This window comes from Ceratotherium simum, chromosome 29 (assembly GCF_057802395.1).
Source record: "Ceratotherium simum simum isolate JZ-2026a chromosome 29, ASM5780239v1, whole genome shotgun sequence".
In the NCBI taxonomy this organism is placed as follows: Eukaryota; Metazoa; Chordata; class Mammalia; order Perissodactyla; family Rhinocerotidae; genus Ceratotherium; species Ceratotherium simum.
Window position 1 is genome coordinate 19,717,887 of NC_141928.1, and position 17,908 is coordinate 19,735,794.

Sequence of the window (17,908 nt, forward strand, 5' to 3'; positions counted from 1 at the left end):
AGACACTATGATCTGAGTCAGCCAAGCCTGGCTTTGATATAGGAGGGAACCTTCACTCCCAGCACAGACTGGCTTTGGAAACTATTGTGTAGCTCAAGACACTACAAAGTCAGCTTTGAGATGCAAAGCTGAACGATGGCCCTCTTTTCTGGATAGTATCTGCTCTTCTACCCAAGGGATGGGTGCCTTTGATGGAGCGGGGGAGGGGTGCCACAGACAAATAGGATTTATGGGGAATGAAAAATGCTTCATTTTAACATTTTTGAAACCAACATTCACCTTACACACGTTGGCACACATATGTGGGACTCATTTGTACACGTGTCTCCTACTAGGCTGTGGGCCACCTGAGGACAGGGAATGTCTATTTTATCATTGTATTCCCAATGTCTGGTACATAATAGTAAAAATTCATTGAAAGAATGAATGAACTAATGAAAGGTTGAATGAAAGAATAATGAAGTCTGGAGTGCTTAAGCAGCGAACTTAAATGAAGACCCATAATTAAGAAGCAGGTCACATGAGGACAGTTTCTGTTCCCCAAGAAGGGCAGAGCTTGAGGGTAGGTGTGGACGAGCATCAGCATCTGTTTAATCACCACCTGACCCTATAGACTCCAGTGCCTACAGGATGGCAAATCTAGCCCAATGCCTTTCAATCTGGGGTTAGGAGAAACAAATATATTGTACCAGTTGCCCACCCCTCCCAGTTCCAGAGGGTAGGGAGTGGCTTCCCCAAACCCAGCCAGGCGGTGATGGAGCCAAGGTGAGAACAGGTCTCCAACTCCTTGATCACAGAGGAAACCACATCTCAGCTCAAGTCACCTCTCACTTGGCAGAAAGGCTCGGTAGAGTGGGAGGCCAGGGATGGGGATGGTTTAAACCAGGGGAGATGTCCTCCTTGGCATTGGGAATTTGATGCCCCCCTTTTAGGAGGCTGTGGGCAACCCAGGCAGAGCCACGGAGAGCGGACCCCTCCCTGCAAACTCAACAGCTTGCAGAACGAGTCTCCCGGCCTTCCCTCCACTGAGAAAGGCTGCAGACAGTGCTGGCTGCCTCTGGGATGATTTACTTCCCTGAAATACCTCAATTTAAATGCTAATTTCCCTAGAACTGAGGGGTGATCGGCTCTTGCATGCTGGTGGCTGTGTATTAATGTATCCAAAACACTCACACATATTCTTAAACGGGGGGTAGGAGGCGGGGAGTGGGAGAAGATGTGGGGGAGATGTGGGGGAGGAGGCCAGCTTCCTTTGCTTGTCATTCTTGTCAGCATGGCTGATCAGAGGGAAGCTGGACTGGGTGCCTCCTCTGTGGAAAGGCTCTGTAGGTTGGCATCACTTAGAGGTCACATGCGGGTGATGTGGAGGCTGAAGAGGCCTGCCCCTCCCATCTGCACACAATTGAGCACACACTTCAGGGAGCTTATACAGTGAGCAGGCACTGTGCTGGGCTCTCTGAGGCTCTCAAAGAGATTCAGAATGTAGTGTGGGGTTCAGGAAAAGGAACTAGCATTAAGGATAACTTTAAGTGAAAACTCCCCCCCAACTCCTTGAAGTGAAACTCGTTACTCCCATTTTACAGATAAGTCACTAAGGCTCATAAAATGTAAGTGACCTCCCCAAGGTCACACAGCCAGAATTTGGATCCATGTCTGCATGACTTCTGAGCCCATGTCCTTTCCACCACCAGATGCCAAGGCCACTTCTGGAATCTAATTACAAACAAGATGCATGAGGGAAAAGTGATGGGAAAGATTAATTCCAACTGGGGATAATTAAAATGGTTTCATGGAAGAGGTGGTTTTTTAAGTAGGCCTCTTGCTTCCTGCTGGCATTCCTCACCCCAACCCATCCCTACAGCTCCCCACCAACGTGAATGCACACACGTGCACACGTGCTCACCAAGAGTGGGCGGCCTGACCTACCCCCTGCTTAGGGAGATAACCTTTCCCATCTGGTCCCCACTAGCTCAGGGGGTCCCTGGCCCCTGTCTGACCTCCACTGGAACCAGGGTGTCTGCACACTTAGGAAGTTAGAAGAAGAAAGGAGAGTTTTGAAGCCTCTTATGCAAGAGCTGGAATTTTAGCATCAAATCCCCAATATCCCTTGGATTCTGAAGCATACTGGGGCCTGTGACAAAAACTCAGGACTCTATCAAAGGATATAGGTTATACACACATTACCTTTGTCTCTGAGTTTCTTTTCTTTGTTTCTTCAACAAATGTTCATTGAGTATCTACTTTGTACACAATGTGCACTGTGCTAGGCCCTGGGGAGGCAGCGGTAAATGGGACAGGGAGCTCACAGTCTAGTGGGAGAGGTAGGTCTCAAACAAGGTCTCCATGAGCACATCTGTGGTCAGTTACTGTGAAGCTCTTCATGGAAGAAAAGAACAAGATGCTATGATGTTTTACAGTGTAAGAGGAGAACTGATCCTGGGAAGATTTCTCAAGGATAGAGAAAGAATGTGTGGTCCGAATGATAAGTAGGAGTTGGCCAGGTGCAGGGTGTGCAGGACAAGAGCCCCCCAGAGACAGGGCAAATCCTAAGTGGGCTCCTTTGTAGGAAGCAAGTGTGTGCCATTAGAGGAACTTAAGGCCGATCAGTGCAGCTGGAGAAGGGTGGGCAGGGGGCAGTGGAGTAGCCGGGGCTGGATTGTGAAGGCCTTTAGACCTTCATACAGTGCTTGCATTCTCTCCTGGTCCTCGTGAATGGAGGCACCTCCCCTGATTTCCCACTGCTGTGTCCCTAGTGTGCAGAACAGTCCCTGGAACGTGGGACACTCCAATAAATGTTTTTCAGAATGAATGAGACCTCTCATTCCCAGAGTTCTCCTTAGTTCCTGGGGCCCAGGATCTACTAGTTTAAAAATTTGATGAATTGTTTCCACCTAATGTCGACCAAGATTGAACTGTTTTCGTAGATATTTTGGGGGAGATGTTTGTCTAAAGAAACAGTGGCCCTGTCGCTATTTGAAACACGACATTTTATGCACATACATACAGACAAACGTGTATACAGCCACATTCGTGGGCACAAAAGCACAGCCCTCTCTGGCGGTAAACAACAGAACTGCTTGGTCTCAGGTTAGCCCAGTGATCAAGAGCACGGGCTTTGCATTGATCCACTAACGTGTGCTTACTGAGTTCCGGGCACTAAGCTAGGAGCCAGATCGGCTGCAAGTGGTTTTGGCTACTGCCACTTCCCAACTGTGGACCTGGTTGGACAAGTTCCTTAATCTCTCTGAGCATCCATTTCTTCATCTACAAAATGGGAATAATAATAGTAGTTGTCTCATAGAGTTCTCATGTGGTTAGGGTGACACACACACACACTCACATGTGTCTTGGCACACTAACTAGAACATAGCTGATGACCAACAAATATGATCAATACATAAATATTACTCATTTTTCTTCCTATCTTCCTATTAGGATTAGTTAGTTACCTGGTTGTTTTTACCACACACTCACACACACACGCTCATAAGCTCTGAGAATCTGAATTCGGTTTCTGACCAGCTGAGTTTAAGCCAGCACCCCGCCAGCCTCGCCATCACCTTTCCCAGGTGGGTGGATGGATTCTGAGGCTGCTGTCTGGGTTCCATCTGAGGTTCTCAGCCAGCGGAACATTCCCCGGCGGCTGCTGTTCCTATCCTGTTTTGTCTCCCGTGAGAGCTGATTGATGCGAAGGCCCTGGGCGCCCTCTGCTGGCAGCGGCCACGCAGAACTAGTGACCATCACCCAGGTTGCCGTGAAATGGGCCAGCCCTGAGGGACTGTCCTTGGTCCTTGGTCTTTGCTGTTGCTGTCTTGTTGTTCCCTGCTTCGTCCTTGCCTCCCTCCCTCCCTCCCAGCCTTCCTCTCTGGCCTGAAAACTCCTACCCTCCCATCTTCTCCGTCTTCCTCATCTCCTTCCTTAAGATCCTCCCTGCTTCCTGGAAACTCAGAGGAAAATCTTCCTCCGAGAAGGGGGGTCATGAGCCAGGCCCCTGGCCATCCTGAGGTTGCCCCCCGTGCTGCCTCCTGTTGTCCCTTTGGGGTCAGATTTGCCCACAGAGCCAAGCGTGGCTTAACCAGAAGGCAGAGGGACTGGAGGAGAGGGACGTTGGGGTAGAGAGAGTGGCATCGTCTCTCCTCCTCTGCACTTATAAAATCATTGCCAGAGAAGATTTGAAATGGAGACCCCCCCAGGTGGTAAAGTGAAAAAATAGAAGCCTGACTTCAGACCCCTCTTCCCAAGTGTCCCTGGTGTGTAAGTCCAGGGAAGTCGCTTCACGTCTTGGAGCCCTCATTTCCCCATCGGTTGAACAGGGAGTGCAGTCGTGTCCATCTCAAGGCGTTGGAGGGAGGACTGGTGAGGTCACACGGAGAACAGAGCACCTGGTTGGTGGGAAGTCATCATGAGCAGCAAGGCCCTTCTCCTGGCCTCGGCCTGTCTGGGCTCAGTGCACCCAGGGGGTGCTGCGGCTCGTCCAGCTTTGACAGCCCCTGGATGTCCTAGGCAGGGCCTTCAGCGCTCTGCACCTGAGCAGTGATGAGGAGCCTGGGCTCTGGGCTCACACCGCTGGGATCTCCAATTGCTTTGTGCTTCAGCTTTTCAATCTCTAAACTGGGGGTCTTTTTTTTTTTAAATGTTGCATACAATTTAATAATTTTATTTATTTATTTTTTTTCCCCCAAAGCCCCAGTAGATAGTTGTATGTCATAGTTGCACATCCTTCTACTTGCTGTGTGTGGGACGCGGCTTCAGCATGGCCGGAGAAGCGGTGCCTCGGTGCGCGCCCGGAATCCGAACCTGGGCCGCCAGCAGCGGAGCATGCGCACTCAACCGCTAAGCCTCGGGGCCGGCCCTAAACTGGGGGTCTTAATGGCACCTACTTCATCAAGTAGGGTGAGGACTAATGTGAAGTCCTTGGAACAGTGCCTGATGCACAGCAGGTGCTCAATAAAGGCTATTGTTATCATTATGATTACTATTTCACTAAGGCAGGCTGAATAGCTTTTATACCCCCCATTTTACAGATGAGAAAATTGAGGCTTGAATGGTTTGCTAGGATGCGGGTGGGCAGAACTGGTACCCAGTCTTCAGAGCCATCATCACTTCTCAGTCTTGCCCTCTCCTACCTATAAAACAAGTGCTTGGGTCTCATGGGAGAAGGGTTCCGGAAGCATCCAGGCCACCTAAAATTCCTGATGGCCAAGCCCCACTGACTAATCTGAATGGCGAATTTGTTGTCTCTCCAGTTAGGCTGGGAAGATGCAGAGGACAAGGGGAGAATCCAATCTCTCTCTGCATCCCTAGCGCCCAGCTCGGAGTTCCACCCTGCGTTTGTGCTCAGCATGTGTTAGTCGAATGACTAGGGCATGGAGACACCTCTCCACCCCGCTATGTCTTTGAAAGCAGATATGTATCACCAGAGGCCACCTCACAATGGAGACAGGAGGAAACTTAGTCCCTCAGACCCTGACGACTGTTATGTGCTACTTGGGGACATTTCCATTGCCCCTGGCAGGCTGCCTTTTTTATTCACATTGCTGTTCCTCACGCCCAGGTTCGCAGACACATCAAAGACGAACCACTAACACCTAGGCAGAAGCCATGATCACCAGCACACACACAGACACAAATGAGTACGGCTCCACAGACAAACAGGGGCACACCCACACAGGCACACAAAATAGTGTGCTTACTTGTACAAGGGTGAACCTAGAACCTCACCATCATGCAGGTGCGTGCCTGGGCAGACAGTCCCAGGCCCAGCCGCTCACTTCCCCAGATTTGCAGTCAGACAGACCTGAGTTCAAATCCCAACTCTACCCAAATCCTAACTCATTTTTTCTCATTTGTAAAATGAAAATAATAACTATCTTGCGGGTTGCTGTGAAGATTAAATAATAAAATGGATGTAAAGTGCTTTGCCAGATCCTAGCACATTATAAGGCTTCAGTCAATAAATTGTCAGAGATGACGATGATGATGATGACAAAGATGCTGGTGATGTCGGTGATGTTGGTGATGGGGATAATGTTTCCTCCTCTGGACTCTGTCTGGCCTTGCTCGGGGGTCAGACATGGAGAAGGTGTTCACTAAATGGATGAATCGATGATGAGCTTCACAGGTGCCTGGGGGAGCACGTGGGGACGTGGAGCACAGACAGGAGGGTGACCCAGGCCTCCGGAAGCTGGTACAGCTGCTTTTGAACTGCCCGAGGGCCAGGCTTCAAAGGCATTGCTTTGGCGTCGCATATTTTTGTTTTCTTCTTTCTGATCTTCATTTCAAGGTTGCCCATTCCAGATGGCAAAATGAAGCGATAAAAATCCTCCTCCCTTTGTTCTTCTCCTCCCCCTCCCCCTCCCTTTCCTCCTCCCCTCCAGATTGTAGTTAATGTCTCTAACTCGGAGGATCTCTGAATATGAAGGGACCTCAAAAGGCAGATTTTAGTACAGAAGTGACCTCAATATCATCCTCGCCGAGTGGTTATCAAGTTCCCCACTTGCACACTCTCAGTAACAGGAAGCTCACTACCTCTCTGGCACGTCTACTGTCTAGAAGATTGAAGCCTGCCTCCCTGGGATGCTCTGTCACCACCCCACCCTCCTTAAGACTATCCTTGTTCAGGATTCAGTCCCCTGACGTTACCCAAATGTCTGTCTTCTGTTTCCTGAAATGGCCCTGCAGGGAAGGGCTAGAGGCACCTGTAGAAGTTAGGGCAGGAGAAAGAGCACTAGCCTGGGAATTGGGAGACCTGAGTTTGAGTCTCACCCATTGGTTGTCTCTGAGCAGGTCACTCCCCTTCTCCAGGCCTCAGTTTCCCTATCTGAAAAAGGAGGAGTTTGATCCAAAAGATCTCTTAGGGTCCTTCCACTTAAACAAACACACCCATTCTTGCAAGCCTTTCTTCTCCAGCTTAACCTCGCCCCCTCTTTGTTCAAGCACTCTATGCTTTCTCAGTTCCCTCACATCCTGGCTCACCATTGCCATTGCTTACACAAGGGGACATTTAACAGCCAAATATACAGCTTATAGAGCATGAGAGTGTGTCTTAAGCAATTGGCAGCTTTATCCCATTAAGTGTTTACAATTACCCTGAGATCTCACTTTATGGACAAGGAAACTGAGGTTCTGAGTGGACCAATAGCTTGCTTGAGATGGTGCAGCCGGTAAGTGGTGCACCAGGATTCGAGCCCCAGCCTGCCGGATTCTAGAGCCTGTCGTTAGCACCACGTTCTCAGAGCTGGGATTCAGGGAGCCAGAGGCATGGCAGCAAGGCCACCGGCCGCACTCGTGAGTCTCTATTCTGACTACAAGCTTCCTGCCCTCCTGCCCTGCAGCCCCCAGGGCTGCCTCACTTCCTCACTTTGGCAGTCTCTCTGCTCCTCTCCACAGGGAGAACAACTTCATCAAGGACTTTCCTCAGCTGGCCGACGGGCTGTTGGTGATCCCACTGCCGGTGGAGGAGCAGTGCCGGGGGGTCCTCTCCGAGCCCCTCCCGGACCTCCAGCTGCTCACTGGTAAGACACACATGCCGGGCCCCTGCCCAGCCCCCTGACCACACACCTGGCCTCCAGGTGCATGTCCATCCTCAGCACGTCCAAGACGGGCCCCCTAGGCCTCCTCCTTTGTGAGGGATGGGATGCGAAGGGACCTGCCATTTCTTGGGCTCCTGCTATGGGCTGTGCAGAACAAGGGGCTTCCCTGAGGCTCCAGCCTCTGAGCTGAGGCCAGATCTACTCTCTTAGCAAATTGCAAGTAGTCAATACAGTATTATTAACTATAGGCACCATGCCATGCGTTAGACCCCCAGAACTTACTCATCCCACATCACCAAACCTTTGTCCCTGGGACCAAATCTCCCCATTTCCCCACCTCCCAACCATTCCACTCTGCTTTTATGAGTTCAACTTTTTTCGATTCCACATATAAGTGCGATCATGCAGTATTGGTCTTTCTGTGTCTGGCTTATTTCACTAGGTTTATTTTTAAATAATTCTAAAGTAAAATCAGTGGACCCCCCTCCCAACCAGGAGCCTCTCTCCCTTGAAGGCATTTCAGTTACACAGCTTGTTTTTGAACATGGGCACTGAGCTATCCCGTAGCGTGGGTATTATTTTTCCCATTTTACAGGTGAGGAATCTAGACTCAGAGAGGTGAAGGGACCAGCCCAAGGTCACACAGCAAATCTGTCAGGACTAGAACCAGGTGCCGTGGCTCCAGGTCTTCTGCCCTTTTCACTCCACCCTGCAGCTCCCTGCCCTCCCAGCCTGTCTCTCTTTTACTGAGAAGCTATCTTTTGCAGGCTCTCCTGAGGGTCCAGATTTCCTGTCCCACCCCAGGATGCCCTTCTGCTCCTCATCCTCGCCCAGTTCCTCTCCTACCCTTTTCTCTGGGAGGCTAGAGAAAGATGGAAGGACCCTGCCTCTGCCTTTGTGATACAGTAGTTGGAGATCTCAACCACTATCCAGGGAGAATGGGCTCGCTGATGGATGATGGAGCCGTCTCACTGAGATAGAAGTTGTCCCCCCAGGGAACACCCTGTGACGATGTCACAGACTTAGATTTCAATCCCCTCTATTCGTTGCAAGTTCTTGGGAACCGCAGGCAAGTCCTCTAACCTCCGTGAGCCTTTCCTTTAAAGGGGCATGGACAGGGGAGAGAGCCCACATGTGTTGAGGGTCTCCTGGGGGCCAGGCACAGCGCATGTCTTAATTCATGTAACCCTGCAAGGGCATTATTGTCCCCTTTTAAACTGGTTCAGGAGATCATTTAACTAGTCCGAGGCCACATGGCTAGTCTACAGTTGAGTCAGGATTTAAGCCCAGTGGGTCTTGACTTCAAAGCTGATGCCGTATCCACTATCCTACATCACCTTACTGACCTGTTCTACTTCCAAAAGGGGCCCAGATGTAAATCAAATGAAACCATGGATGTAAAAATGCTTTGTACAATGTGTCTAAAAACTGCTGTGCCTTCTTTAATTTTTGTTTTTCATAAGATGATGAGGAAATCAGGTCTACAATATCCCTGCTGAGTGATTATCCCTCTTGGATACCCCCAGCGATGGGGAGTTCACCACCTCTTAAAGTAGACATTGCCATGGTCCCTGGGGAGGTGATGTGCTCTATTGGAAAGGACTGTCACTAATCATTGTATATCCTTGGACAACTCCCTCTCTGAGCTTCAATTTCTCCTTCTGAAAAATGGGGTATAACAATTATTTTTCAGGGTTGTGGTGAGAATTGGAGATCATGGATATAAAATGCTTGGTATGTTGTGGTTCTGGGTTAGTGGGACAAGTTGTTAGGATTATTTGTTTTGATTCGAGGATCTTTGGAGGCCATCCTAATAAAGGAACTGTTACATTTCAAGACTTAAAAATTTTTTTTTTTTAATAATCAGAAAAAATACCTCTCCCCATCCCAGAGCTTCATTTTACCCCTTGGGTGGGGATCTAGGATAGAGTTGAGTAAGATGGGCGTCAGGGATCGAGTAAGGACCAGGGATGGGTGTATGATCAGGAATGAGATGCAAGCCAGGGAATGAGCCAGTAAATAGGTATTTATTGAGAGCATACTATGTGCCAGGCTCTGTTCTAGGCTGTGTGGGAGTGGGACTCATACAGACCATGGCCTCGACGTCAAGAAGCTGGGCTTCCACTGGAGGAGCTTATATTCCAGGCTGGAATCCACGAAGCACGGAGTGAGGACCACTTATGGGGAGGCCCAGCGATGGGGTGAGGGGCAGAGACGATGGTTTTATAAATTTCTTGATAATCAGGAAAGGTAGTATTTTTTTTTTTTTTTTTCTTTTGGATGTCACGCCACCAAGTGAATGGGCTCCCTCTCTTGGGGATGGGCCAAGCCTACTCTGAATTAGGACGAACACAGATAGATGGGGTGGGGGCTGCCTGCGCCCTGGTGTCTAGTCTTTTTGTGCAGACTGTTTTCTCTGCCCTGACTTGAAACATGGCCCTCTTCTTCCTCCCTCACCCGCTGTCCTTCCCTCCCCGGCCTCTGCAGAGAAAGGACAGGACAGGCAGAACAGATAAACAGAGAGGACCTATTTATAACAAAACAACCTCGCTCCAGTAGACGTATCTTTGGGGATCATGAATATTTTACTTTAAAATGAAAGCCTCTAAAAAAATTATATTATTCCTGAAAAGGCAAAGGAGGGAAAAAAAAAGAAATTGACAGTAATGGATAACTTTAATACTGCAGTAATGTCCAGGAAGAAATCATTTGTTCCAATGAGATTCTCATTTTAATCTTGGTATCAAATATCTCTGTAAGTGCCTCCTCACCAGGGGACAAGAGAAGACGATAGAAAATGTGCCTGCCATTTGCAAAGGATCCATAACAACAATAATAATAACTGCTGATGTGACTAGCATCTCTTTTTCATATATTTTTTCCTGATTATAAAAAAGAGAGTTTGTGATGCTTAGAGCAGAAAATGTAGAAAGTGGAGATGAATATAAATCAGAAAACGGGAATCTTTCAGACATCCACCACCCAAAGTTAACCACTTCCTCACATTGTGTTGTGTTTTTTTTTTCCTTTGTTTATTTTTTGTCTATACCTGTTTCTCAAAGTGCATTCTATGGAACCTGAGTTCCAGTGATGTCTTTGTAAAAACAGGGTTCCTTGGTCAAAGAAGTTTGAGAAATGCTGCCTACCTCCTTTATGGAGCTTTAAAATGCCTATTAATCCACTTAAGGTGCTGAGAAATCATGCGGTTTTTGAAAAATCTTGTTTAGCTGTGTTTAGCCAATGTTTCTTGGTCTTACTTGAAACAGGAACCTTTTATGTGTGTGTGTATGCATTTTACATGATATGTACAGACATCCCATATTTTAATGTTAGGAAGCAATGATCTACACCGGGGTGGGCAGACATAAAGGGTCAGATAGTAAACGTGTTAGGCTTTGCACGTGGTCTCTGTTGCAACTGCTCAGCTCTGCTGTCGTGGGAAAGCAACCATTGGCCATATGTGATGAACGGGATGGCGTTTGCTGACCCTGGTCTCCGTGTACAGTATTTCTAGGTTACCAAAGGGCTTCCACTTCTATTATCTTATTTGAATCTCACAATGTGCCTATGAAGGAAGGTCAGCATAAGTAGTCATAGTATCAGATGGGGAAACCGAGGCATCGAGATGCCTAGTGCCCCATGACAAGTCGCCAACAGGGTTAGGTGGAACCATAAATCTGCTCTTGCTTGTAGGTTGCAAAGGGGCCTTACAAACTGTTGGGCAGAAAGAAAAAGCAGAGTTGGGACTGAGATCAGAGGCCTGGAGGCGGGGTCCAAATAAAGCTGCCAGCCCCAGTGAGAGCCTGCTCTGTAAGGCCCAGTCTCTGTCGACCTGGAAGAGGTGGCCATTACCCAGAGCCCAGGGCTGCAGGGTGGGGGTTGTGGTGAGGGCCTCTGAGTGCTGGGCACACATGACCTTCTTATTTCCTCCCCAGGAGACATCAGGTATGACGAGGCCATGGGGTACCCCATGGTGCAGCAGTGGCGGGTCCGGAGCAACCTCTACCGCGTGAAGCTCAGCACCATCACCCTCTCAGCAGGTGAGGACCGTCACCCAGGCAGCCAGGGGACTTGGCGTAACTCAGCACACGTGTCCAAGGACCTAGGGTGTACCAGGCCCTGTGCTGGCACTGGGTATATTGAGGGAATGAGGCCACGCCCTTCCTGCTATCAAGGGGCTCACAGGGAGGGCAGATGGACAGGCAGACAGACAGTGACGTCCACACATTGCAGTAGGTCAACACACCAATGGGGCAGTGGTGGCCCAGAAGACGGAGCTGTCCATTCTGGGCAGTCAGAGAGGCTTCCTGGAGGAAGGGATATCTGAGCGGGGTGGGGAAGCATGAATAGGAGAGAGGGGCTAAATGACAATCTAAGTCACATTTATGTTCTCAGAGTATTCCGGGCTTGTGGATTGTAAGTTCTTCTCAGGCATTGGTTCCTCTGGTCTCTCCTAGCTGATTTCTTTTCTTGCCGATCTCCTGTACAACAACCATACCCTCCCCCCCAATACACATATGCACTGTCCACGCTTTACCCACGTGAACCCTGCACTCCAGCTGATGGGGCCGATTTGTAGTTCTCAAAATGGAACATATTCTTTCATGCCTCTGTGACTTTGCACATGCTATTCCCTCTGCCTGGATCTCCTTGCCCAGAGAACATACCCTGCAGTACTCAGAGACGCATTCCACATTCTCCATTCCCCTCAGGATAACTCAAGGAATTCCCTGTGCTCCACCGCCTATATTAAAGCACTAACAGGTACTTAATTCTCATCTGGATCCTTTCTGTCTCCCCCACTGACCTGAGAATGGCGGGTTGGGCTCGGGTCCTATTTATTCTTGGATCCTATATCTCTGTATTCTCTGTAACTAATAGAGAATCAGCACATGTTGGTGCTCATGTTTGATGAAGGAATAAAAAAAAAAATGAAATCTGGAAAATAAGGAATGAGTGAAGGACTCTGAAGAGATGGGGCCTGGCCTAGAGTTTTCTATCCATACTTAGCTCTGCCACTGAGTTATTGTGCCAGTGTCTCCTAATTATCCACCAGCTCTTTTCTTATCTTTTCTTTTACAATATCACTTTGTTCGTGAGCAACATGGAGCTCTTTTAGCCTGGGAATTGGAGGACTTCACCTTCTGGGAAGTACAAGCAGTAATTATTGCTGACATCGGCCAAGCACTTTATAATGTTTTATGTCTTATGACTTACATCAGTCCTGTGAGGAAGGCATTATTTATCCCATTTTTTTTCAGATAAGGAAATGGAGGGTCAGAAAATTTAGTAACTTGCCCAAGGTCACACAGCTAGTAAGGCGGAACAGAAGCAGAGCAGGGATTTGATTGCACTTTTGTCTGCCTGGATAAAGAGCCACAGGGCATCTCTGTGGTGCTGTTATTTATTACTTAACAGAAACCCTCTCATCATTAACGCTGCTGTATTAATTACCCAGTTGCATGAGTTAACAGGCTGATGGAGAGTTGTTCTAATCAAGCACGCATTCTTCGAGCCTGTGTCTGTATTCTGTGCGACCCCCACCCTCACACCGCACTCGTGAATAGGACTGCGATGTTCCTATTAGAACTACAAAGTTGTATCTGCTTTAATTAATCAGTAATGATGTTCCTGAGAACCCCCTTGAAAATCAGCTGTTGGCAAATTGGAGCTCGCTTTCAATGCTGGAGAGGAGCTTGCTCTTTTAGGTTTTACTTTGATGTGATGCAGAATCGGTCGTTCCTGTAATCATTGTGGTTGGTGTGTCTGCTGTGTCCCAGGAGCTGTGCTGTGTGCCTGGTTGGGTGGAGGTGGGGAAGGATGTGGGGACTCAGAGACAAATGGGACAGAGCTTCTGCTTTCAAGGTGGTACATGTGGCAGGTGCAGAGACCAGGTGCCCCTGGCCAGCATGGTGTGAAAGGTCTCTTAGGGGTGGAGTGACTTCCCGGGGCCTTGAAGCATGGGTGGGGAGGCCATTTCGGCTGAAAGATGGGGTGTGTGCGTGTGTGTTAGGAGTTGGGGGGTGGGGAGTGTAAGTGAAGAAAGGATGGTGGAAATCCCAGGTCGGGAGAAATAAGAAAATTGACATGGCTGGAAGTAAAGTCTGATGTAGGTGACTCATGGGAGATGACCTTGGAGGCCTGAGATGCCCAGATAGGGTCATTGGGCTTTATCCAGTAGCAGGGAGGAGCCCAGGAAGGTCTTAAGGGTCCTGATGAGGAGCTTGGTGACTTGCTTGTTGGAGGAAGGAGAGGGAAGGGGAGCAGCAGTTACTGAGGGATTGCTGTGCAGGCCCCATGGTAGGCACTGAGGACTTAGGTCTCTTTGGCATAGGACCAAGGACAATAGATCAGCAAGGAGGCCCTCGGCAATGTAGGCAGAGAGAACGTACAGCTGTTTTAGGGAGGCAACCGCAGAGACAGAAAGCGAAGCATTGTTACAGGAAGCTAAGTCAGGGATCGGATCTGAGGACACGAGTATCTGCTGAGCCTGGGCGAATGTAGCCCCAGGACTCCAGCTGCGGACAGTTCAAGCCCTGGATTACTGGGTGCAGGGGAAAGTGCATGCACTTTGGAGTGAGAACAGAAGTGGGCTGGCATCCTTGCTGCTCTGGCTGGAGGACCAACGCAAGTCATTTACATCTCTGACTTGGACTTGCTCGTCTACACAACAGGTGGTTGTGGTTGGGGTTGCAGTGTTAAACTAAGGTTAAATTAGACAAAGCAGGTGAAGCCCCTAGCAGTGTGCCTGGTAGACATCACTTTGGTTTCCCGGTTGTGACTTTCAGATGCCGTAGTCTTGGTCGCCAAGCGTTAGGCCTTCCTCTGCTGTCGATTCCCTCTTGGTCGTAGTGTCTTGTGTGTCCACCAGAGAGGGCAGTCTTTGCTCTGTAAGTGAGGGAATGCTGAGCACAGCTGGACTAGTGCAGCCACCAGGCTGACACTATGGTGAGGGATAAGCCACCACATCCACTCTGGGAAGAGCCCCTTGCCGCTTCTAATTTGCCGGCCACGAGCCTCCCAAGTCTGACCACCTCCACATGCTCCTCCTCTGTCCAGGCTTCACCAACGTCCTCAAGATCCTGACCAAGGAGAGCAGTCGGGAGGAGCTGCTGTCCTTCATCCAGCACTACGGCTCCCACTACATCGCAGAGGCCCTCTATGGCTCCGAGCTCACCTGCATCATCCACTTCCCCAGCAAGAAGGTCCAGCAGCAGCTGTGGCTCCAGTACCAGAAAGGTAAGCCTGGAGCGCTTGATGGAAGTGGCGGCCAGGTGGGGTATGGAGGTAAGGCTGTGGGGAGATAACTGACCACCTTGGAGCTAAAACCTGGCTCTGCCGCTATAAACTGTGTGACCTTAGGCAAGTTCCTGCCCCTCTCTGGGCTTCAGTTTTACCATGGACAGAATGAGGGGGCCATATGATGTTTTCTCAGGATCTTTTCAGTTCAGGCATTTTCTGAGGCCCCAAGGTGGTGTTCTGAACTCTAGAACTCTGGCCTTCTACTGTAGCCTCCTTGTTTCCCACTCTTTCCCCTTGAAATAACAGTTTCAAGTCTCTCCTGTGGAGAGGCCTTTATCCTCAGGGAAGGTCACCAGATCTTATTTCCCTTCAATTCTCAGCTATTATCAGAATTAGAATTTTCCAGACCAGATGCAGGAGACCGGTCTCTGCCACTCACCTTGGGAAATTCATGCCCTTCCCACCTCAGTTTTCCCTTCCTGTGAAATGGGCACTTAAATAGCTATTCTTGTCTACCTCTCATTAAAGGGAAAGTGGTTTATTATTATACATATATATTATAATATACATTATATTATGTATATATGTATATTATGTATATATATACACATATATATAATATAATACATATACATATAATATATATGTATAATAAGTATATATAATTTGGGGAAAGAAATATTGCACACACATATTATGTATTTTAATAGGTCCATGTATTCTTATCCCCATCTCACAGATGATAAAATGAGTCTCAGATATGCCAAGTCAAGTGCCCATAGACACACAGCGAATAAGTAGCAGGGCAAGGATTAATTCCTGTTACCACTCTTACTATTATTATCAATTAATTTAAAAACACTTTCCATTGATGGAAAGGATGACAAGCAACGTTAAAAGTGTGCATGTACCTCCTTCATATGGCTCAGCCACCGTATCTCTAAGAACCAAATCAACCACAACTCATAAACCAGAGTGTGGTGCCGGAAGGGACTTACAGGTCTCATTGGCCTCAGCACTCCAGTTTTGCAGTTGGGAAAATTAAGGCCCAGAGAGGGGAGGAAGCTTGCTCAGAGTCACACAGCTCTTCAGGCAGAGCCAAGATGGAGTGAGGTGCTCCACAACCCCTGTCTAGCATTTCCTGTGCTGCCCCTCATCCTTGACTGGATGAAGCCTCTGTCCACCTGGACCATCTCCAGACACCTTTGCCGTCTCCAGAACCCTTCCCTTTTGTTTCCATGGGCCTTGCACCCCCCATCGTGGTCTCATCTGTCCCTGCCTCCTGTCTGCAACTGTGTGGGGCACGGGGTGGTTTATAGGCACAGGGGACATAATTGAGTTGTCTGGGAATAGCTCTGTTTTATGGCTGTGACAATGACGGTCTTTAAGGAAGTGCGTTAAATCAATAGAAGTCTCCGTGTGCTACCCCATAAATAATGTGACACATCATTAAGCAGGACAATAAGCTTGAGGACTTTAAAGTAATACAATTAGGTTATGTTTATAAAAACCTGCGCTCCCTCTGGCCACTAAACTCATTTGCCTCGTCCCGCATTTGGGGCCTGGGACACAACTCTGATGCTAAATCCTACCCCATCTCCATCCTTGGCTGCTCCCAGGCCTTGTACTTTTTCCCTCCAGAAAACCCCATTCCTTGTACAGTCAGTGCATGGAATCTGTTGCAATTAAGATGGGGAGAGGTGACAGAAAGATTGCGGAAACAGCGTCTGAGGGCCCCCATTCAAGACTCAAAGAGTCTTCAAGTTTGCCACAAACTTGCTGGGTGAACTTAGTGTGGTAGTTTTTCTCTCCGGGCTTCTAGTGCAAAGACACTTTTCTTTCTTCCGTCCTCCATGCTCACTCCGAAGAAGAGCATAGGGATACACTGAGGCCAACTTACCACTCTGAGTGTGTTTCTTGCTCTCTATCTCCTTCTGCTGTGACCACCTAGATGGTACATCCAACACTGTGGTTTTATTTTTTAAATTGAGAGTGATGCTTGGGAGTAGGTGAATGGGAAGCTGAGAATTTTTCCCTGAAGAACTGGAAGTACTCTGGACTCAGATGGTTGGCGACCCTTCTCTCCTCAGCCATCAACTATGTGTCACTGACATGGGCTAAACCAGGGTCCACTGGGAACCAGGTCAGGATGAATCTGGGTTTGGAGGCTGATCGCTCTGGGGGCAGAGCTTGTGGAAGAGGATGGATAGAGCAGTGTCGAAGGGGGACAGACAGGATTTCAAGTCTGGATGCCTCTTCTTACACCCCTGCCAGGCAACCTGGAGCAAAGTAACTTCTAAGTTTTTGTTTCTTCCTGTGTTAAGTGATGGGTAGATTAACTTCCTTGCCTGACTTTGGGAGAATGAAATGGGACAATATAGGTAAAATGCCTGGCATTTAGTAAGTACATGAGAAACAGTAGCTTAAAATAAAGCAAAAATCATGGGTGTCAGCTGAAGATTCTAGTCTTGGCCATGGCTCTTGCTAATGTGTGACCTCAGCCTTCATTTCTCCCTGTGAAGCACCTATGTCACTGGAAAAGGACAGTCCCTGCAAATGTCCTTTCCACCCAGCAAGAGTGGTGCTGGAGGGGTTCCAGGATTCTTTGAAATCTATGTTTAGCCCCAGGCAGTGGCTGCTTCTTGATTGGAATGGCCAAGGCTGGAAGAGGGGGTCAGAAGAAGAGACCAAATAGGGCGTGGATAACAACCAGGGACATTTGCACAGCACTTTACAGTTCACAGATGGCCTTCCTTTGGTCGTCCCACCTACCCCTTGAGGCAAAGAAGACGAGGGTACTCACCCTTCATCTATGAGAAGGGAAACCTGAAGCTAAGAGAAGATAAGGGGCTTGTCAGGGTCACAGAGTTCGTTAGTGAACGAGATGGTGTTTGAATTCCAACCTGAGCCCAGATCCGGTGTCCCCAGACATTAGAAACAAATGTCCCAGCCTTTCCAGGTTTACTAATGATGGGGGCTCTGGCTACTAGTGTGATCCAGGGAAGCCACTGGAAATCATTGGAAAGCCAAGGGAGTTGGGGTGAATGTACCTGATTAAAACGCCTCCCAAGAGAGGTCTATTTTACCCTCATTCCTCTAGGTGCTTCTGAGTGTGCATTCCACAGGGGGAAAAA

At 48.6% G+C, this 17,908-nt stretch overlaps 1 protein-coding gene across 7 annotated transcripts in view; it reads left to right on the forward strand.

Annotated features, from left to right (window-relative positions):
- ASTN2 (astrotactin 2) overlaps positions 1-17,908 on the forward strand; it is an 841,205-nt gene that overhangs the window by 597,457 nt on the left and 225,840 nt on the right. For all 7 annotated transcript variants that reach the window (XM_087419200.1, XM_087419201.1, XM_087419203.1 and 4 more), the window contains 3 exons: positions 7,390-7,514; positions 11,468-11,572; positions 14,592-14,771. In XM_087419200.1, the coding sequence (XP_087275326.1) occupies positions 7,390-7,514; positions 11,468-11,572; positions 14,592-14,771 (410 nt within the window). The remainder of the gene's footprint in view (positions 1-7,389; positions 7,515-11,467; positions 11,573-14,591; positions 14,772-17,908) is intronic.